Raw genomic sequence first — 22,544 nt, forward strand, 5'->3', positions numbered from 1 at the left:
GCCCTTTAGAGTCAATATGGAATAAATTAATGCAAAGTAAAGGAGAAGATTATGACTCTGAGTGACAGGTGGGCCAATATGTTTTGGCACAATGCCCAGCAGGCAGCAGCCTGAAGGTGGTAAAGAAACTTTCGTGGGGTTAATAGACACTGGTTCTCAATGTATTGTAATACAAAAATGAAAGTTAGATGGCAGTATACAGTATTTAGGGCTTCCCTGGTGGTGCTAGAGGTAAAGTATCTACCTGTCAATGCAGGAGATGACAGAAACGTGGGTTTGATCCCTGGGTCAGGAAGAACCCCTGGAGTAGGAAATGGCAATCCACTCCAGTATTCTTGCCTGGAAAACCCCATGGACAGAGGAGCCTGGTGGTCCAAAGTTCATGGGGTCACAAAGAGTCAGACATGACTGAGCAACTGAGCTTGCACCCACACAAATATCTGTTAGATCCTTCATTCCGAAGTATGGTGCAAGCCTCATGATTTTGTGTGGATTTTCTCTCTGGATGATTTGCTGAAAGTGCAGTATGAGTATTCCCTACAATTACCATATATCAGTCTCTTTCTCTCTTTAGATCTGTTCAGTTCAGTTCAGTTCAGTTGCTCAGTTGTGTCCGACTCTTTGCGACCCCATGAACTGCAGCACGCCACGCCTCCCTGTCCATCACCAACTCCTGGAGTTTGCTCAAACTAATGTCCATCGAGTTGATGATGCCATCCAGCCATCTCATCCTCTGTTGTCCCATTCTCCTCCTGCTCCCAATCCCTCCCAGCATCAGGGTCTTTTCCAATCAGTCAACTCTTCACATGAGGTGGACAAAGTACTGGAGTTTCAGCTTTAGCATCAGTCCTTCCAATGAACACCCAGGACTGACCTCCTTTAGGATGGACTGGTTGGATCTCCTTGCAGTCCAAGGGACTCTCAAGAGTCTTCTCCAACACCACAGTTCAAAAGCATCAATTCTTTAGCACTCAGCTTTCTTCACAGTCCAACTCTCATATCCATACATGACCACTGGAAAAACCAAAGCCTTGACTAGACGGACCTTTGTTGGCAAAGTAATGTCTCTGCTTTTTAATATGCTATCTAGGTTGGTTATATCTGTTAGTATTTGCTTAATATATTTAGGGGCTTCAATGGGGAGTATATATTTATGATTATTAAATCTTCTTGATGAATTGACCCCTTTATCATGATATAATTGCCTTCTTGTTTTCTTATTACTATTTTTGGCCTAAATACTATTTTGTCTGACATAATGTAGTTACCTCTGCTCTCCTTAGGTTTGCACTTGCCATGGAGCATCTTTTTCAGTCCCTTTACTTTGAGCCTTTGTGTGTTCTTAAATCAGGAGTGACTCTCCTTTAGGCAGCAAATAGTTTGGTCTTGATTTCCATGCAACTAGGCACTCTTTTTGAGTAATGAATTTAATCCACTTGCATTTTTACTGATTATGGATATGTAAAAATTCCTAATGCCTTCTTATTGCTTTCTGACTATAGTCCCATTGCCTTGTTTTGTTTCTGTCTTAGCCTACTTTTTTACATTGGTAATTTTTCATGATGGTGTGCTATGATTCCCCTTTACCTTTTGTAAGTACACTCCAGATTTTTGCCTTGCAGTTACCATGAGTTTTACATGAGCATATTATATATAAAACAGTTCATTTTATACTGATAGCAACTTAAGATGCCTGCTACTAAGTTGCTTCAGTCGTGTCCAACTCTGTGCGACCCCATAGACGGCAGCCCACTAGGCTTCTCTGTCCCTGGGATTCTCCAGGCAAGAGTACTGGAGTGGGTTGCCATTTCCTTCTCCAATGCATGAAAGTGAAAAGTGAAAGTAAATTCGCTCAGTCGTGCCTGACTCTTAGCGACCCCATGGACTGCTGCCTACCAGGCTCCTCCATCCATGGGATTTTCCAGGCAAGAGTACTGGAGTGGGTTGCCATTGCCTTCTCCGAAGATGCCTACAAACACTCTACTTTTTAACGTTCCCTTGTACATTCCAATGTCACATTTTATCTCTTTTTATGTTGTGTGTTTGTTAACAAATTATAACATCTACATTTGTTTTTACTACTCTTTTCCTTTAATCTTTATTCTAAAGTGAGGTGGTTAACACAGACTGTTGTATATACATTCATTTTTTTTTTTCATGTCACAAATTAACAACATTTTGTTTAGGCTTGAAAAACCCCTTTCAGCATTTCTTTTGAGTCAGGTCTAGCGGTGATTAACTCCCTCAGCTTTTATTTTTTGTGAAAATCTCTCCTTCTCTTTCCTATGTGAAGGATAACACTGCTGGATAGAGTATTCATGGCTGGCAATTTTTTTCTTTCAACACATTGAATATGCCATTCCACTTTCTCCAGGCCTATAGATTTTTTTGCTTAGGAATCTACTGATATGGTTGTCTCTTAAAATTTTTGACAGTATCATTATACAGTATCCAGGAGAAGGTATTTCTGCACTCAGATAATAGGGTTATTATCTTTATGAACTTGAGTGTCCAAGTCTCTTCCTTATGTTTGGAAAGTTTTTGGCTATTATTTATTTGAATAAACTTTCTCACAGTTTCTCCTTTCTTCTCCTTCCTGAACCTTAATTATTCTAATATTTGTATGTTGAATGGAGATTAATAGATCACATAGGATATTTTGTTCTTTTTTATTCAATTTTCTTTATTTTCCACTGATAAGAGCTGTTTCAAAATTCCTATCTTGTAGTCACAGATTCTATCTTGAATTTGGTCTACTCTATTTTAGATGTTCTCTGTTACATTTTTTTTCATTTATTAAATTCTTCAGGACCAGAATTTCTGTTGGTTCTTTGTTATAATTTCTATCTGTTTATTAAATCTCTTACTGTGTTAGTATAATATTCTTCTGATTTCATTGAATTGCCATTTTGTGTTTTTTTTTTTTAATTTTTTTTTTATTCTTCCAATTTTATTTTATTTTTAAACTTTACATAATTGTATTAGTTTTGCCAAATATCAAAATGAATCTGCCACAGGTATACATGTGTTCCCCATCCTGAACCCTCCTCCCTCCTCCCTCCCCATACCATCCCTCTGGGCCGTCCCAGTGCACCAGCCCCAAGCATCCAGCATCATGCATCGAACCTGGACTGGCAACTCGTTTCCTACATGATATTTTACATGTTTCATTGCCATTCTCCCAAATCTTCCCACCCTCTCCCTCTCCCACAGAGTCCATAAGACTGTTCTATACATCAGTGTCTCTTTTGCTGTCTCGTACACCGGGTTATTGTTACCATCTTTCTAAATTCCATATATATGCGTTAGTATACTGTATTTATGTTTTTCCTTCTGGCTTACTTCACTCTGTATAATAGGCTCCAGTTTCATCCACCTCATTAGAACTGATTCAAATGTATTCTTTTTAATGGCTGAGTAATACTCCATTGTGTATATGTACCACTGCTTTCTTATCCATTCATCTGCTGATGGACATCTAGGTTGCTTCCATGTCTTGGCTATTATAAACAGTGCTGCGATGAACATTGGGGTACACGTGTCTCTTTCCCTTCTGGTTTCCTCAGTGTGTATGCCCAGCAGTGGGGTTGCTGGGTCATAAGGCAGTTCTATTTCCAGTTTTTTAAGGAATCTCCACACTGTTCTCCATAGTGGCTGTACTAGTTTGCATTCCCACCAACAGTGTAAGAGGGTTCCCTTTTCTCCACACCCTCTCCAGCATTTATTATTTGTAGACTTTTGGATCGCAGCCATTCTGACTGGTGTGAAATGGTACCTCATAGTGGTTTTGATTTGCATTTCTCTGATAATGAGTGATGTTGAGCATCTTTTCATGTGTTTGTTAGCCATCTGTATGTCTTTTTTGGAGAAATGTCTATTTAGTTCTTTGGCCCATTTTTTGATTGGGTCGTTTATTTTTCTGGAGTTGAGCTGTAGGAGTTGCTTGTATATTTTTGAGATTAGTTGTTTGTCGGTTGCTTCATTTGCTATTATTTTCTCCCATTCTGAAGGCTGTCTTTTCACCTTGCTAATAGTTTCCTTTGATGTGCAGAAGCTTTTCAGGTTAATTAGGTCCCATTTGTTTATTTTTGCTTTTATTTCCAATATTCTGGGAGGTGGGTCATTTTCTTATAGCTCGCTGAGATTCCTCAAAACAACAATGTTGGATTCTTTCTAAGTTAGATCACAAAATTCTATGTTATCGACATGTCCCTCTGTCAGTTTGAAAGATATTTGTCACCCTTTGTGACAATGATATCTTTCCATTTTGATGGGCCTTGGAGTTTTGCACTGGTGCTTTTGTATTTGAAGTGGTAGACAACTCTCACCCCCCAAGTCTTTAGTAATTACTTTCAGATGATACATACTCTTCTCTGACCTTGTAAGGATACACCCATTTCACATTCCTTGCTCCTTCCATAGCAAAATTTTAAACTTTTTTGTCTTCTCTGGTTCTTACCACTCACCAGGCTGGCTGCTGAAAACCTCCTTTTTGTTTTGCACAAGGTTCTACTTCAGCTCAAGTGTGTGGTTACCCCCTTGCCCCCAGGACTGTCCTGTTTCCTGAAAACATTCCATTTACTGAAGTTTACTCTCAACTCCACACTTGGGAATACACACAGGGAGCTGTCAACAGGGTAGAGGTAGGCGTGGGTTGATTACTCAGGGCACTGGGGGCACCAATAGGCCCAGGGAGAAGGATCCTCCTTTGGGGTTTCCCCAGAGGCTTGTGTAGAAGTTTTCTGTTGAAGTCTCGAGCACAGTCAGCAAGAACTGAATCCATCTTCTACCCTTTGACATTCTTAATGACCTTTCACATCGTTTCTCTGCCCCCAGTCATGAGGTCTGGCCCCAGAACTCTGGGTGCTATCAGAGAGAAAAGGGTTTATTCGTGCCTCCCACAGAACTGGGGGGCTGGGCACTGACAGATTTCTTCTCTTTCTCCCAAAGGGAAAGGCCCCACTGGCTAGTTTAGCTCCATAGTGTTTCACCTCAGGATGAGGGCAGCACTGGAAAATGACTCTTACCATCTGCAATCTTTCTTTTTTTCTCCAATGGAATGCTGAAATCTGCTTTCAGGAATCCTGGACTCTACCAAGTTTCCTTCATGCATAGGTGTCTGACCAAGTCAGAATTCTCCAGGTTTCTCCAGGTTTTCCCCATAGCTAGAGGGCATGGAGCAGGTTTACTGGCTTCTGCTAACTCCTGTGACATAACAAAGGACTTTGATCCTTACTGGGAGCACAGGTGAGTAAGTATTCTCCTGGCCCCCTGGCACTAGATACTGGTGCCTTCAACATTCACAGAGGCAGTTGAGATCATGGATGTCCATGATGTTCATGGCTGCAAATGCAGGAGACCTGGGTTTGATCCCTGGGTTGGGAAGATTCCCCTGGAGAAGGGAACAGCTACCCACTCCAATATTCTGGCCTGGAGAATTCCATGGACTATCCATAAGGTTGCAAATATTTGGACATGACTGAAGAGAAAGCCCACAAGCAGCAATTAAGCCCCAGCCCAGCCAAAAATAAATAAATAAATCTTTAACAAAAATAATAATATTGTGTGAAATTAACATTTTCTGAATTTCAGTGGATGTCTTTGTACTTAAGAAATGCATGCTGAGTAAAGGAACCTGATATGTATAAGTAATTTTTAAATGGTTCAGAGGGGAAAAAAAACCCCGACTGAAGTACATGCTTATTATTTACACATTGTTCTCAAAGGTTATATGTAGGTAAATAATAATGTTTATTTTTAAATGTATTATTCTTCTTAACATTTCTGCCCTGACTTGAAAATGGATGAACAGTTAGAAGAATCATTTCATAAAAAATAAAAACATTTCATGAAATATCTACATTTTGAAGCCAGTTTTCCCTCACTCTCTACTCTTGGGGATATTTCACTCCAGGAGCATCCACCAGTAGCCCTTCCCTCTCTCTTACCTGAGCAGATTACAGAGGCCGTGTTGTCATGGGAACAGTCAAGACCACCCAGGACAGTCACAGGACAACTCCACAGGAAGGACTCCGCCCCCAAGCAGTGAAATCGGACTGTTGAGATCTGATCACTTCCTTCCACAAAGTGTGGTCCTCTGGGGGTGGAGATGGCAACTCCACAGCCAAGTTGATGGCAGACAACATTGGCATTGGCCAGACTCCAGTGGGAGGCACACAGAGCTCTCCATCTTCCAGAAGTGTTCATCTTCACTTGCCCCTCACATTGAGAGGTGCCGTTTGTCATGAGCTGGACTTCTGAGTATGCTGGATACAAGATGACAGGATTTCAGAAACATCTCATGATTTCTCACCTGAGCAGAGTGTGCAGGGAGGTTATTCCTGACCTGCATCTCACCTGAACAGACAACTTGAACAGCTCCACTGTGGTGACAAGTGGCCCCTGGACAGGGCACTCTGGGACAGAACTGGAGCTTAGGCTCCTCCCCTTTACACCTGAATTCTTCAGCCCAGACCCGGCCATCTGACTCTCTGAAGGGCACGTGTCCCAGGACAGACCCAGCTGTGCCACATCCCAGTTCTGCACAGATGACATGGGCAGTGGAGAGTGCAAAGTTCCCATCAGACACTGGGGTCCACTCTTCTCCAGAATGTACTTCTACTCACCCTAAGCAGGGTCCATCCCCTTCAACCAGATGAACAAATCCTAAGGGAAAACAACAACAAACCAGTGAGTCTTCATGATCCTGGCTTGACAAATGGAAACAACACATCACAGGCAGTGATGTGAAAGCTTTTCTTTTCCAGGAGTGGAGCATGGAGAGAGAACTTGACAGTTACTGTCACAATTACATTTTCATGAACAAGTTTCTGAAGAGAAATTCAGAAAAACCTGCAGAAGCAATTTGGAATGACTGAATTCCAGGAATGTATACTTTGAGATTGGTTAGAAAAGACTATCCTTGGTCTAGGAGCCTGGAAGCTACAGGGCTTAAGACAGATGATTGGAATGGCTGAATACAAGGAATACATATTTTAGTGTTAGATACCGGATGACTTTCCATTTATTTTTATCTTTATTAATTTCATTCATAAATGTTTTATTGTAAAAGAAGCTGACATGCTGCCCATATATATATATATATATATATATATATATATATATATAGGATAAGGAGGAAGAAATGGAGAATTGTTGGGAGCCGTGTTAGGCATTACTGACAAAATGGAGGCACGGCCCTAAACCCACTCCCTTTGTTCCATAGGCACGGACCTGGAATGAAGAAGTTAGGCTTTGTGATTCTCACTTGTTTTTTTCGTTTCCTTGGCTGAGTTGACTGAAGAGAATATTAAGGTGCTTATTGTTTTTGAGAGGAGCATGAGAAGGCATAAAGCCTTCTGCAGCTGTGCTCAAAGAATAATTCATAAAGTTAATCACTGACGTTTGTTCAAGGACTTTTACAAAAAAGTGTTCCAGGGTGAGCACACAGGCTGCAGTTTGAGACCATGGGAGGGATTTCTATCTGAAGCCCATTTGTGAGAAAAGTGTTTATGGCAAAGGAATTTGCTGAATTTAGGGCTTAGGAATAATTAAAAGAGTTAGAAGCTAAAGATTTAAGGATTGCTGTAATGTTGGTTCAGATGGTAAAGTGTCTACAATGCGGGAGACCCAGGTTCGATTCCTGGGTTGGGAAGATCCCCTGGAGAAGGAAATGGCAATCCACTCCAGGACTATTGCCTGGAAAATCCCATGGACAGAGGAGCCTGGTAGGCTATAGTCCATGGGGTCTCAAAGAGTCGGACACGACTAAGTGGCTTCACTTTTACTTTTTTGCATATTCTACTATAGCTTATAGAAATTAGGGACTTTAGAGATATTATTAGCTAGAAGCCCTTTCTAAGAAATAGTGAGCTTAGGATACTAGGGGCAAACAGGACTTAGAAAGATAAGAATTAAACTGAGGAATGTGGTATGCAGCCCAGACATTAGCATGAGTTACAGTGTATTCACAAGGACACATGAGAAAAAGTAGATAAGAGAATTGCTGAGGAAGGAACTCCTTTTGAGGGGCAACAATGATTTTTGGAGAAAAATAAATCTGGGTCAATGGGAACTAAAAATATCAAACCTCTGACCTAATGCTTTTGTAAAAGTATAAAAGAGAATCATAAGCTTGAAATGAACAGGCAGTCCAAGAAAAATGAGAGGCTGCCTCAGTTTCTCGCTGACACTGCTCACCTTTTCAGGTTGAACCTCTGGCTGCTGGAGCTGGACTCCAGCAGAGAATGAAAGGAAGGAGGCAGTGAACAAATACACCAATTTGGGGAGTTCCAAGTATCCAATTTGGCAATAAGGAGCTCATGATCTGAGCCACAGTCAGCTCCGGTCTTGTTTTTGCTGACTGTATAGAGCTTCTCCATCTTTGACTGCAAAGAATATAATAATATGATTTCGGTGTTGACCATCTAGTGATGGCCATGTGTAGAGTCTTCTTTTGTGCTGTTGGAGGAGGGTGTTTGCTATGACCAGTGTGTTCTCTTGGCAAAACTAGCTTTTGCTCTGCTTCATTCTGTACCCCAAGGCCACATTTGCCTGTTATTCCAGGTGTTTCTTGACTTCCTACTTTTGCATTCCAGTCCCCTATAATGAAAAGGACATCTTTTTGGGGTGTTAGTTCTAAAAAATCACTTCATGGGAAATAGATAGGGAAACAGTGTCAGACTTTATTTTGGGGGGCTTCAAAATCACTGCAGATGGTGACTGCAGCCATGAAATTAAAAGATGCTTACTCCTTGGAAGAAAAGTTATGACCAACCTAGATAGCACATTGAAAAGCAGAGACATTACTTTGCCAACAAAGGTCCGTCTAGTCAAGGCTATGGTTTTTCCAGTAGTTATGTATGGATGCGAGAGTTGGACTGTGAAGAAAGCTGAGTGCCAAAGAATTGATGCTTTTGAACTGTGGTGTTGGAGAAGACTCTTGAGAGTCCCTTGGACTGCAAGGACATCCAACCAGTCCATTCTAGAGGAGATCAGCCCTGGGTGCTCTTTGGAAGGAATGATGCTGAAGCTGAAACTCCAGTACTTTGGCCACCTCGTGCGAAGAGTTGACTCATTGGAAAAGACTCTGATGCTGGGAGGGATTGGGGGCAAGAGGAGAAGGGGACGACAGAGGATGAGATGGCTGGATGGCATCATCGACTCAAAGGACGTGAGTTTGAGTGAACTCTGGGAGTTGGTGATGGACAAGGAGGCCTGGCATGCTGCAATTCATGGGATCGCAAAGAGTCAGAAACAACTGAGCAACTGAACTGAAGCATCCAATATGGATAAAACATATAAATATTTGGGGAAATATGAGTGGAATAAGTTTCTAGATATTACATCACCCTCTTCTTCTCCCATCTGCCACCTAACCCTGCCATCCTTTTATATTTCTTCCACTTCAAACAAGTAAACACCATCTTAAAAGATTCTGATTGATGGAAAAATGAATCAAAAAGGAAGCAATTGCTATAGAAGTGGAGTGTAGATGAGATATGTGGCAGGTAAGGTGGGATCACAAACCAAAATAAAAATTCATCACTTGGTCATAAAAGGAATACATTTTTAAGAGAATGAAGGTAACTCAATGGAAAAAATATTTAATTTTTCAAGTACAACTCGCTGGTTTGAGTGTGTTCTGATCATTTATTGCTAGAGTTCTTACTGGTAAAGTATTGCCAAACAATTTCCAGCATCCAATCAAAAGATTACTAGAATTCCCCCAAAAAGAAAAACGTGACCCATAACAAGTTTTTTAAAAAGCAATTATTGAGGGGGGTTCAGGATGGGGAATACATGTACATCTGTGGCAGATTCATGTTGATGTATGGCAAAACCAATACAATATTGTAAAGTAATTAACCTCCAATGAAAATAAATATATTTATATTAAAAAAAGAAAACAGATTCAGAAATTATAGAGATGATTGAATTGGCTGATAAAATCTTTAAACCACTAATATTAGTACATTTAATGAAGCATAAAAAGAAAGGAAAATCTAGAAAGAAAAACAAATTGGACTTCTAAACACTATCTGAAATGAACAATTATTTGGATTAGTTTAACAAGAGGCTAGACATTGCAGAATAAGAGAATTGGGAAGTTAAACAAATAGCAATAGGGAATACCCAAGCTGAAGTAGAGATAGAAAAGAGAAAAATATGAATGGAAACTCAGTGGCATGTGGGAAAATATCAAATTATATAAAATATGTGTATTTGAAGATGCAGAATAGAAAATGAGGAGAAAATGTTAAGAAATGACAGATGGAATTCTTCTAAATTTTATGAAAACTGTAAACCCACTGGTCCAGGAGGTTAAACAAATCCCAAATGAAATCAAGAAAACATTCTTAGAAAACCCTGTAATACAATTGCTGAAATCCAGTGATAACCAATCAAACAAAAAGAAACAGTCTTAAAAGCAGTCAAAAACGTTGACACATTATATACAGGAAACTAAGACAAGTTGTCCTGACTTTTTGTTGGAGGCAATGTAAGTCCCTTAACAAAGTCAAAACATATTTTAAGCACTGGAGCTGGGGGAGGCGTTACCTAGAATTCAGTCACCTATGAAAATACTTTTCAAAGCTGAATGAAAATTTAAATGAGTTCAGATAAATAAATGATGATAGAATTTGAGGTGACCTGACATATGCTGCACAAAACTGCTACAAAATGCCTTCAGGCTAAAGGCAAATGTTAAAAGATGAAAATGTGGATCCACCCAAAGCTATGGACACTGCACTAAACAGTAATTTTGTGGATAAATATAAACATTTTTCTCTCATTTTTAATATAATAGAATATTTAAGGCAAAATAATAGCAACATTTTATAGGATTCATAATGTAATTACAAGTAGAATGTATAACAACAATAACACAAATGACAAGAACAGGGAAGTGGAAGTTTACTACAGTAGGTTTGACATTGTGTGTTGTGACAAAATGTCATCTCAAGGTAAAATGTGATTGTTCTTCTTGTTCAGTAGCTAAGTCGTGTCTGACTCTTTGTGACCCCATGAACTGCAGCACATCAGGCTTTCTTGTCCTTTACTGTCTCACTCTCTTGAGTTTGCCCAAACTCAAGCCCATTGAGTCGGTGTTGCCATCCAACCATCTCATGCTCTGTCAGCCCCTTCTCCTCCTGCTCTCAATCTTTCCCAGGATCAGGGTCTTTTCCAATGAGTTGGCTATTCAAATGAGGTGGCCAAAGTGTTGGAGCTTCAGCATCGGTCTTTCCAAAGAATATTCAGGGTTGATTTCCTTTAGGATTGACTGTCTTGATCTCCTTGAAGTCCAAGGGACTCTCAAGAGTCTTTTTTTTTTTTTTTTTAAACTTTACAATATTGTATTAGTTTTGCCAAATATAGAAATGAATCCACCACAGGTGTACCTGTTTTCCCCATCCTGAACCCTCCTCCCTCCTCCCTCCCCATACCCTCCCTCTGGGTCGTCCCAGTGCACCAGCCCCAACCATCCAGTATCGTGCATCGAACCTGGACTGGCGAGTCATTTCATACATGATATTATACATGTTTCACTGCTATTCTCCCAAATCTCCCCCACCCTCTCCCTCTCCCACAGAGTCCATAAGACTGATCTATACATCAGTATCTCTTTTGCTGTCTCGTACACAGGGTTATTGTTACCATCTTTCTAAATTCCATATATATGCGTTAGTATACTGTATTGGTGTTTTTCTTTCTGGCTTACTTCACTCTGTATAATAAGTTCCAGTTTCATCCATCTCATTAGAACTGATTCAAATGTATTCTTTTTAATGGCTGAGTAATACTCCATTGTGTATATGTACCACTGCTTTCTTATCCATTCATCTGCTGATGGGCATCTAGGTTGCTTCCATGTCCTGGCTATTATAAACAGTGCTGCGATGAACAGTGGGGTACACGTGTCTCTTTCCCTTCTGGTTTCCTCAGTGTGTATGCCCAGCAGTGGGATTGCTGGATCATAAGGCAATTCTATTTCCAGTTTTTTAAGGAATCTCCACACTGTTCTCCAGACTGGCTGTACTAGTTTGCATTCCCACCAACAGTGTAAGAGAGTTCCCTTTTTTCCACACCCTCTCCAGCATTTATTGCTTGTAGACCTATGGATCACAGCCATTCCGACTGGTGTGAAATGGTACCTCATAGTGGTTTTGATTTGCATTTCTTTAATAATGAATGATGTTGAGCATCTTTTCATGTGTTTGTTAGCCATCTGTATGTCTTCTTTGGAGAAATGTCTATTTAGTTCTTTGGCCCACTTTTTGATTGGGTCATTTATTTTTCTGGAGTTGAGCTGTAGGAGTTGCTTGTATATTTTTGAGATTAGTTGTTTGTCAGTTGTTTCATTTGCTATTATTTTCTCCCATTCTGAAGGCTGTCTTTTCACCTTGCTAATAGTTTCCTTTGTTGTGCAGAAACTTTTAAGTTTAATTAGGTCCCACTTGTTTATTTTTGCTTTTATTTCCAATATTCTGGGAGGTGGGTCATAGAGGATCCTGCTGTGATGTATGTCAGAGAGTGTTTTGCCTATGTTCTCCTCTAGGAGTTTTATAGTTTCTGGTCTTACGTTTAGATCTTTAATCCATTTTGAGTTTATTTTTGTGTATGGTGTTAGAAAGTGTTCTAGTTTCATTCTTTTACAAGTGGTTGACCAGTTTTCCCAGCACCACTTGTTAAAGAGATTGTCTTTAATCCATTGTATATTCTTGCCTCCTTTGTCAAAGATAAGGTGTCCATATGTGCGTGGATTTATCTCTGGGCTTTCTATTTTGTTCCATTGATCAATATTTCTGTCTTTGTGCCAGTACCATACTGTCTTGATAACTGTGGCTTTGTAATAGAGCCTGAAGTCAGGCAGGTTGATTCCTCCAGTTCCATTCTTCTTTCTCAAGATAGCTTTGGCTATTCGAGTTTTTTTTTTTATTTCCATACAAATTGTGAAATTATTTGTTCTAGCTCTGTGAAGAATACTGTTGGTAGCTTGATAGGGATTGCATTGAATCTATAAATTGCTTTGGGTAGTATACTCATTTTCACTATATTGATTCTTCCAATCCATGAACATGGTATATTTTCCCATCTATTAGTGTCCTCTTTGATTTCTTTCACCAGTGTTTTATAGTTTTCTATATATAGGTCTTTAGTTTCTTTAGGTAGATATATTCCTAAGTATTTTATTCTTTCCGTTGCAATGGTGAATGGAATTGTTTCCTTAATTCCTCTTTCAGTTTTCTCATTATTAGTGTATAGGAATGCAAGGGATTTCTGTGTGTTGATTTTATATCCTGCAACTTTACTATAGTCATTGATTAGTTCTAGTAATTTTCTGGTGGAGTCTTTAGGGTTTTCTATGTAGAGGATCATGTCATCTGCAAACAGTGAGAGTTTTACTTCTTCTTTTCCAATTTGGATTCCTTTTATTTCTTTTTCTGCTCTGATTGCTGTGGCCAAAACTTCCAAAACTATGTTGAATAGTAATGGTGAAAGTGGGCACCCTTGTCTTGTTCCTGACTTTAGAGGAAATGCTTTCAATTTTTCACCATTGAGGATAATGTTTGCTGTGGGTTTGTCATATATAGCTTTTATTATGTTGAGGTATGTTCCTTCTATTCCTGCTTTCTGGAGACTTCTTATCATAAACGGATGTTGAATTTTGTCAAAGGCTTTCTCTGCATCTATTGAGATAATCATATGGTTTTTGTTTTTCAATTTGTTAATGTGGTGTATTACATTGATTGATTTGCGGATATTGAAGAATCCTTGCATCCCTGGGATAAAGCCCACTTGGTCATGGTATATGATCTTTTTAATGTGTTGTTGGATTCTGATTGCTAGAATTTTGTTAAGGATTTTTGCATCTATGTTCATCAGTTATATTGGCCTGTAGTTTTCTTTTTTTGTGGGATCTTTGTCAGGTTTCGGTATTAGGGTGATGGTGGCCTCATAGAATGAGTTTGGAAGTTTACCTTCCTCTGCAATTTTCTGGAAGAGTTTGAGCAGGATAGGTGTTAGCTCTTCTCTAAATTTTTGGTAGAATTCGGCTGTGAAGCCGTCTGGACCTGGGCTTTTGTTTGCTGGAAGATTTTTGATTACAGTTTCAATTTCCGTGCTTGTGATGCGTCTGTTAAGATTTTCTATTTCTTCCTGGTCCAGTTTTGGAAAGTTGTACTTTTCTAAGAATTTGTCCATTTCTTCCACGTTGTCCATTTTATTGGTATATAATTGTTGATAGTAGTCTCTTATGATCCTTTGTATTTATGTGTTGTCTGTTGTGATCTCTCCATTTTCATTTCTAATTTTATTGATGTGATTTTTCTCCCTTTGTTTCTTGATGAGTCTGGCTAATGGTTTGTCAATTTTATTTATCCTTTCAAAGAACCAGCTTTTGGCTTTGTTGATTTTTGCTATGGTCTCTTTTGTTTCTTTTGCATTTATTTCTGCCCTAATTTTTAAGATTTCTTTCCTTCTACTAACCCTGGGGTTCTTCATTTCTTCCTTTTCTAGTTGTTTTAGGTGTAGGGTTAGGTTATTTATTTGACTTTTTTCTTGTTTCTTGAGGTATGCCTGTATTGCTATGAACTTTCCCCTTAGGACTGCTTTTAAAGTGTCCCACAGGTTTTGGGTTGTTGTGTTTTCATTTTCTTTAGTTTCTATGCAAATTTTCATTTTTTTTAATTTCTTCTGTGATTTGTTGGTTATTCAGCAGCGTGTTGTTCATCCTCCATATTTTGGAATTTTTAATAGTTTTTCTCCTGTAATTGAGATCTAATCTTACTGCATTGTGGTCAGAAAAGATGCTTGGAATGATTTCTATTTTTTTGAATTTACCAAGGCTAGATTTATGGCCCAGGGTGTGATCTATCCTGGAGAAGGTTCCATGTGCGCTTGAGAAAAAGGTGAAATTCATTGTTTTGGGATGAAATGTCCTATAGATGTCAATTAGCTCTAACTGGTCTATTGTATCATTTAACGTTTGTGTTTCCTTGTTAATTTTCTGTTTAGTTGATCTATCCATAGGTGTGAGTGGGGTATTAAAGTCTCCCACTCTTATTGTGTTATTGTTAATTTCTCCTTTCATACTTGTTAGCATTTGTCTTACATATTGCGGCGCTCCCGTGTTGGGTGCATATATATTTATAATTGTTATATCTTCTTCTTGGATTGATCCTTTGATCATTACGTAGTGACCCTCTTTGTCTCTTTTCACGGCCTTTGTTTTAAAGTCTATTTTATCTGATATAAGTATTGCTACTCCTGCTTTCTTTTGGTCCCTATTTGCATGGAAAATCTTTCTCCAGCCCTTCACTTTCAGTCTGCATGTGTCCCCTGTTTTGAGGTGGGTCTCTTGTAGACAACATATGTAGGGGTCTTGTTTTTGTATCCATTCAGCCAGTCTTTGTCTTTTGGTTGGGGCATTCAACCCATTTACGTTTAAGGTAGTTACTGATAAGTATGATCCCGTTGCCATTTTCTTTATTGTTTTGGGTTCGAGTTTATACACCGTTTTTGTGTTTCCTGTCTAGAGAATATCCTTTAGTATTTGTTGGAGAGCTGGTTTGGTGGTGCTGAATTCTCTCAGCTTTTGCTTGTCTGAGAAGCTTTTGATTTCTCCTTCATATTTGAATGAGATCCTTGTTGGGTACAATAATCTGGGCTGTAGGTTATTTTCTTTCATCACTTTAAGTATGTATTGCCATTCCCTCCTGGCTTGAAGAGTTTCTACTGAAAGATCAGCTGTTATCCTTATGGGAATTCCCTTGTGTGTTATTTGCTGTTTTTCCCTTGCTACTTTTAATATTTGTTCTTTGTGTTTGATCTTTGTTAATTTGATTAATATGTGTCTTGGGGTGTTTCGCCTTGGGTTTATCATGTTTAGGACTCTCTGGGTTTCTTGGACTTGGGTGATTATTTCCTTCCCCATTTTAGGGAAGTTTTCAACTATTATCTCTTCAAGTATTTTCTCATGGTCTTTCTTTTTGTCTTCTTCTTCTGGGACTCCTATGAATCGAATGTTGTAGCGTTTAATATTGTCCTGGAGGTCTCTGAGATTGTCCTCATTTCTTTTAATTCATTTTTCTTTTATCCTCTCTGATTCATTTATTTCTACCATTCTATCTTCTAATTCACTAATCCTATCTTCTGCCTCTGTTATTCTACTATTTGTTGCCTCCAGAGTGTTTTTAATTTCATTTATTGCATTATTCATTTTATATTGACTCTCTTTTATTTCTTCTAGGTCCTTGTTAAACCTTTCTTGCATCTTCTCAATCTTTGTCTCCAAGCTATTTATCTGTGATTCCATTTGATTTCAAGATTTTGGATCAATTTCACTATCATTATTTGGAATTCTTTATCAGGTAGATTCCCTATCTCTTCCTCTTTTGTTTGGTTTGGTGGGCATTTATCCTGTTCCTTTATCTGCTGGGTATTCCTCTGTCTCTTCATCTTGTTTAAATTGCTGAGTTTGGGGTGTCCTTTCTGTATTCTGGCAGTTTGTGGAGTTCTCTTTATTGTGGCGTTTCCTCACTCTGTGTGGGTTTGTACAGGTGGCTTGTCAAGGTTTCTTGGTTAGGGAAGCTTGTGTCAGTGTTCTGGTGGGTGGAGCTGTATTTCTTCTCTCTGGAGTGCAATGAAGTGTCCAGTAATGAGTTATGGGATGTCTATGGTTTTGGGGTGATTCTGGGCTGTCTGTATCTTGGAGCTCAGGGCTGTGTTCCTTGCTGCTGGAGAATTTGCTTGGTATGTCTTGCCCTGAAACTCCTTTTGAAGACTTGGGTTGCTTTTCTGGGTGCCTGATGTCCTCTGCCGGCATTCAGAAGTTGTTTTGTGGAATTTACTTGGCATTTAAATGTTCTTTTGATGAATTTGTGGAGGAGAAAGTGTTCTCCCTGTCCTACTCCTCCGCCATCTTAGCTCCTCCCCCCCCCCCCCCCCCCGCCCCGCCATGTCCAGTTCTAACTGTTGCCTCCTGACCTGCATATAGGTTTCTCAAGAGGCAGGTCATGTGGTCTGGTATTCCCATCTCTTTCAGAATTTTCCACAGTTTATTGTGATCCACAGAGTCAAAGGCTTTGGCATAGTCAATAAAGCAGAAATAAATGTTTTTCTGGAACTCTCTTGCTTTTTCAATGATCCAGCAGGTGTTGGCAGTTTGATCTCTGGTTCCTCTGCCTTTTCTAAACCCAGCTTGAACATCTGGAAGTTCACGGTTCTTGTATTGCTGAAGCCTGGCTTGGAAGATTTTGAGCATTACTTTACTAGCGTGTGAGATAGTGCAATTGTGCGGTAGTTTGAGCATTCTTTGGCATTACTTTTCTTTGGGATTGGAATGAGAGCTGACCTTTTCCAGTCCTGTGGCCACTGCTGAGTTTTCCAAGTTTGCTGGCATATTGAGTGCAGCACTTTCACAGCATCATCTTTCAGGATTTGAATAGTTCAACTGGAGTTCCATCACCTCCACTAGCTTTGTTTGTAGTGATGCTTTCTAAGGCCCACTTGACTTCACATTCCAGGATGTCTGGCTCTAGGTGAGTGATCACACCTACAGGTGCTGAAATTTCTCATACATACCTGACACTTATAATTGAGAGGAATAAACTCCAAAAGTTCAATTTCAACTAAAATAATGAAAAGGTCTGCTATTCTAATATTATCTCTGCTGCATCACCACCAATTTGACTTACCTTCATATCAATAAAACATTTCCTGAAAATATAGAAAAGAGATAGCAGTAGCAGGAATCGGGTGACAAAGATTAATAGAAAAAAACTGCAAGTGTTCATAAAAGCTTGAGAACCTAGGTTAGAGCAATGGTAAATAGGACTTCCCTGGTGGTTCAGATGGTAAGAATCTGCCTGTAGTGCAGGAGACTCAGGTTTGATTCCTGGGTTGAGGATGAAATGGCAATCCGCTCCAGTGTTCTTGCCTGGAAAATCCCATGGACAGAGAAGCCTGGCAGGTTAGAGGCCATGGGGTGACAAAGAGTCAGAAAGAACTTGGAGACTAAACCACTGCTGCCACCAATCAGGGAGTACAAACCACAGTCAAATTTTAAATGCCAGAGCACACCCAATCTGTTTTTTATTAAGTATGTCCCAACTGGAATTAATATCAAGACACCAATTTTCTAAATATGATAATATTAGAAGTACCAAAATCACACAAAGTTTCAAGAAAACACATTCCCTTTTAATTTAGATGCTGATTCATCAAAAGGTAGGGCCTCCTGTAAGGTTTCACAAGTTCATCTGCAATTCGAACCATAATTAAGACATTATGACATTAAGGAATGTTACTGGAAGAGTGACTTATTGGGAAAGACTCTGATGCTGGGAAAGATTGAGGGCAGAAGGAGAAGGGGGTGGCAGAGAATTAGGTGGCTGGATAGCATCATCAACACAATGAACGTGAATTTGAGCAAATTCTTGGAGATAGTGAAGGACAGGGAAGCCTGGTGTGATGCAACTCATAATATTGCAAAGATTCGTACATGACTTACCGATTGAACAATTGGAAATGCCAAAAGACATGTTTTCTTAAAACAATAACTCCTAACTGAAATTCAAACATCCCTTAAAATAATTATTTTAATAATAATATTGTAATAAAGAGAGTGAAGGAGAACCTTTGAGGAGATCAACAGATATGTGGCATAGACTGTGGTCGGGATTTCACAGATGTATACTGATCACCCCACTCATTAAGTTGTACTAACTACATATTGCTTTTTGTATGTCAGTCATACCTCAATATAGTACTTGTAAAAAAGGAAAGAAGTGTTTTCTTTGGGACCTCAAGAAAATCATCAAAGATCTGCTAAAGATGAGATTGGAAAAGATAATCTTCCAGTTATTTTCCCCAACAAAACACAGAGAGCTGATTGGCTGTGGCTGCTAGGGACCTACTGCAGATGTCCTTAGGGTGAACCTTTAAACCATATCATCATGTTGAGTGACCCTTTCCTAAGATCCAACCACATATTTTAGGAAACTTGTTGTAATGTCTGATAATATCTTCCTCAATTCAAGCTATGCTGCTGGGATTAATGTCCTGAAGAATTCATCAAACATTCTGATAAAAACTGGGAACATCTCTGGCAAACACTGTGACCACCCAATCACATTCTAGTTTTAACCTTAGTATAGGTGAAATACATACAGTCAGGATTGAGCCCTTTTTATGTGTCATTTCATGCTTCTTACCCTCACTGTGCTTTAGGTTTGCTCCGACTTCAGTGCTGTAAATTTAAAACTTTAGGTTTTCCTGCAGCCTCAACAACCCCACAAATAGGAGATGACCTCCCCACCCAGGCGAACAGGTGCACCTGTGTAAGGAGATTAGCCCCTGCCACAAACCCCGCTTATGGCCCTCCCCTGTGACCTACTGATATTCAAACACACCCATGAAACCTCCCTTTTCCTAGTATATCTCCACCCTGACCCCCAGTATTGTCACTTCTCCATGGGTATTTACACCCCATGTTGGGTTCCCACTGCTAGGTGGATCCTGGTCTATTGGTCCCTCTCCCATGTACCCATCTTATGGTCTCTGTCTCTCTAGGACCAGTGAGTATAATACACTTTGTTTGCCTGCTTCTCTCCTATATACCATCCTGTAGCTGCACTTGTCTGACAATGTCATGAAAGAATACAAAAAGCTACCATAATGAAACTAATTAATCAAGGTCCAACCTGACAGTTATACATGTATGAAACATTTGAGCTCACCTCCCTGCCTCCTATGAGACACATCACAGAGACTGGAGGGACCAGTGACTATGGATCTGGAGACTTTCTGTCCAGGGTCAGTTCAGTTCAGTTGAGTCACTCAGTCGTGTCCGACTCTTTGAGACCCCATGGACTGAATGCATGCCGGGCCTCCCTGTTCATCACCAACTCCTGGAGTTTACTCAAACTCATGTCCATTGAGTCAGTGATGCCATCCAACCATCTCATCCTCTGTTGTCTCCTTCTCCATCCGCTTTCAATCTTTCCCAGCATCAAGGTCTTTTCCAATGATTCAGTTCTTAGCATCAGGTGGCCAAAGTATTGGAGCTTCAGCTTCAGCATCAGTCCTTCCAATGAATATTCAGGACTGATTTCCTTTAGGATGAACTGGTTGGATCTCCTTGCAGTCCAAGGGACTCTCAAGAGTGTTCTCCAACACCACAGTTCAAAAGCATCAATTCTTCAGTGCTCAGCTTTCTTTATAGAAAGCTCAGGACCAAGTCAGACCTTATGTTCCTTTGAATACCTAATGTTCAAGAAAGCACTGTGTGACTGAAATCTTCACCCAAGTATGAAGTATAAAGACTACCCTGGTAGTCCAGTGGTTAAGTATAAAGACCACCATTCAAGTAAGTTCTACGGTATGTGACCCATATTCTCATAGCTATTCTGTGAATAAGACTGAGGCTTTTTCTGCTGGGAATCCCTCCCAGACCACAGGGCTTACCTGAGCAGACTGCTCCCACATCCTTGTCATGGGAATTGCCCTCAGGGTGATGATCTTTAACAGGAGGATAACTACACTCCATGATAGCTGACTCTGGACCTTTGCAATAAATATAAGGAAACCAAATGGGGCCAATCCCTGGGCCAAAATGAGCCCTCTTGGGAGCATCAGTGGCACTTCCACATCCCAGCTGTCTGCACACCACAGCTGCCTCCTCCATGCTCCAGTTCAGATCATCCACTGTGCCCCATTCTCCTTGGTGCTTCACTTCCACTCTCCCCTCACAGTAGTGGTCTCCATCCTTCAGCCTCGCCTCCAGAGCTGCAAGAGAGACACAGGACATAGGAGAGATTTTGGAGATTTGCACCAGTGGTGTGCTGGTAAGTATTAAAAGATGAATACTCTATTCTCTGGAAAAATCACTGTGAATAGAAAGTGTTGACTTCTGTGGTATAAACATTCCCACCATGGCCAACTCAAAGCTCCCAGTGTGCCATCACTGAACCTGGAGCAGGAAGGGAGGCACCAGGAATTTCTCACGAGTCTGTAGAACCAGCTCCAGGGACACCACCTAGGACAGGCCTCCAGAGACTCTGGATGCTGCCCTCCCTGTAGATGTGCCCAAGACTACTGGGCCCAGCTCCTCCAACATCTCAGTTGCAGTTCATGGCCCAGGATCCAGGGAGGAATCCTCCCTCTCCTTCACTGTCTATAGCGAGCATCTCATCCAACTTAGGAACAAAGGACTGTGCTAACAAGCTCTAAATCATACCAGTTGTTCCTGTCATCTGGTATTCATGTCCTTGTGTAATCCCCACGCTTGGGTGTAACTAGTAACATGAGTCTAACAAACAGAATTTGGTGAAAGTGATGAGATGTCATTTAAGAGATTAATTTTTAAGACAATTCTGGTTTCTCCTGGTGACCTATCCTGCTCTCTCTGTCTTGATGAAGCCAGTTGCCACATTGTGAGCTATGTATGGAGAGACCCACATGATAAGGAATCGAGGGAGATCTCTAGCTCATGGCAGAAAGGGACTGGTGCTCTCAGTTAAACGGTCCACCAAGGTCTGAATGCTGCCAACATCCAGGTGAGTATATTTGGGTGATATCCACTCCTAGATGAACCTTTTAATAAATGCAGGCCTGTGATACATACCATATGTGTGTCTATAACTGATCCCTGGTGTATATGGGCACCTGTACCTGGTCCCTCAATGCCAACTGGGTGCACACTTCTGGCACTGACTCTAGCCACTGCCACTGCCTGCCATGGTCCCTAGCCATTGGACCTAGGGGTACTATTGTTAATATACTGAGTATACTAACAATCCTTACAGCCACTTCACATCTCCTGCAACGCTTGCTAAAGTCCTCAGAGTTGTCAGAGCACCTGAATTTATTATACATCATTCAGACAGATAATCAATTAGAAACAGCAGATTTGAAGAACCTAGTGCACTGGGACGACCCAGAGGGATGGTATGGGGAGGGAGGAGGGAGGAGGGTTCAGGATGGGGAACACATGTATACCTGTGGTGGATTCATTTTGATATTTGGCAAAACTAATACAATTATGTAAAGTTTAAAAATAAAATAAAATTAGAAAAAGAAAAAAGCACTTCAGAGTACTGAAATGAAGAACCTAGTAAACAAATGGACTTAACAGACATATACAGAACATTTTATCCACCAGCAGTAGAATACATATTCTTCTCAACTACGCACAGAATATTTTCCAGAATAGATCATGTTAAGCAACAAAACAAGTCTTAACAAATTCAAAAATATAGAAATATTATCAAATATATTTTCTGAGTACAGCTATTTGAAATTAAAAAATCAACAATAGGAGGAAACTGGCAAAATCACAAATATGTGGAAATTCAACAACAAGCTCCTGAACAGCCAATGATAAAAAAGAAATCCAAAGGCATATTAAAAATATTCTGAGATAAACAAAAGTAGAAACACACATTCAAACACTATATACTGCATCCAAAGCAGTTATAAGAGGGAAATTTATAGTGATAAATGCATACTTTAAAAAGAAAGATCTCAAATAGACAACCTAA

General features: G+C 40.0%; 1 protein-coding gene across 1 annotated transcript in view; it reads right to left on the reverse strand.

Moving 5' to 3' along the window:
• The window catches only part of LOC109559709 (antigen WC1.1-like), a 45,244-nt gene that overhangs the window by 16,870 nt on the left and 5,830 nt on the right, over positions 1-22,544 (reverse strand). Inside the window, 3 exon segments of the mRNA XM_070788783.1 lie at positions 5,949-6,266; positions 6,358-6,666; positions 20,470-20,790. Coding sequence (XP_070644884.1) covers positions 5,949-6,266; positions 6,358-6,666; positions 20,470-20,790 — 948 coding nt within the window.

The sequence above is a fragment of the Bos indicus genome, chromosome 5 (assembly GCF_029378745.1).
Source record: "Bos indicus isolate NIAB-ARS_2022 breed Sahiwal x Tharparkar chromosome 5, NIAB-ARS_B.indTharparkar_mat_pri_1.0, whole genome shotgun sequence".
NCBI lineage: Eukaryota > Metazoa > Chordata > Mammalia > Artiodactyla > Bovidae > Bos > Bos indicus.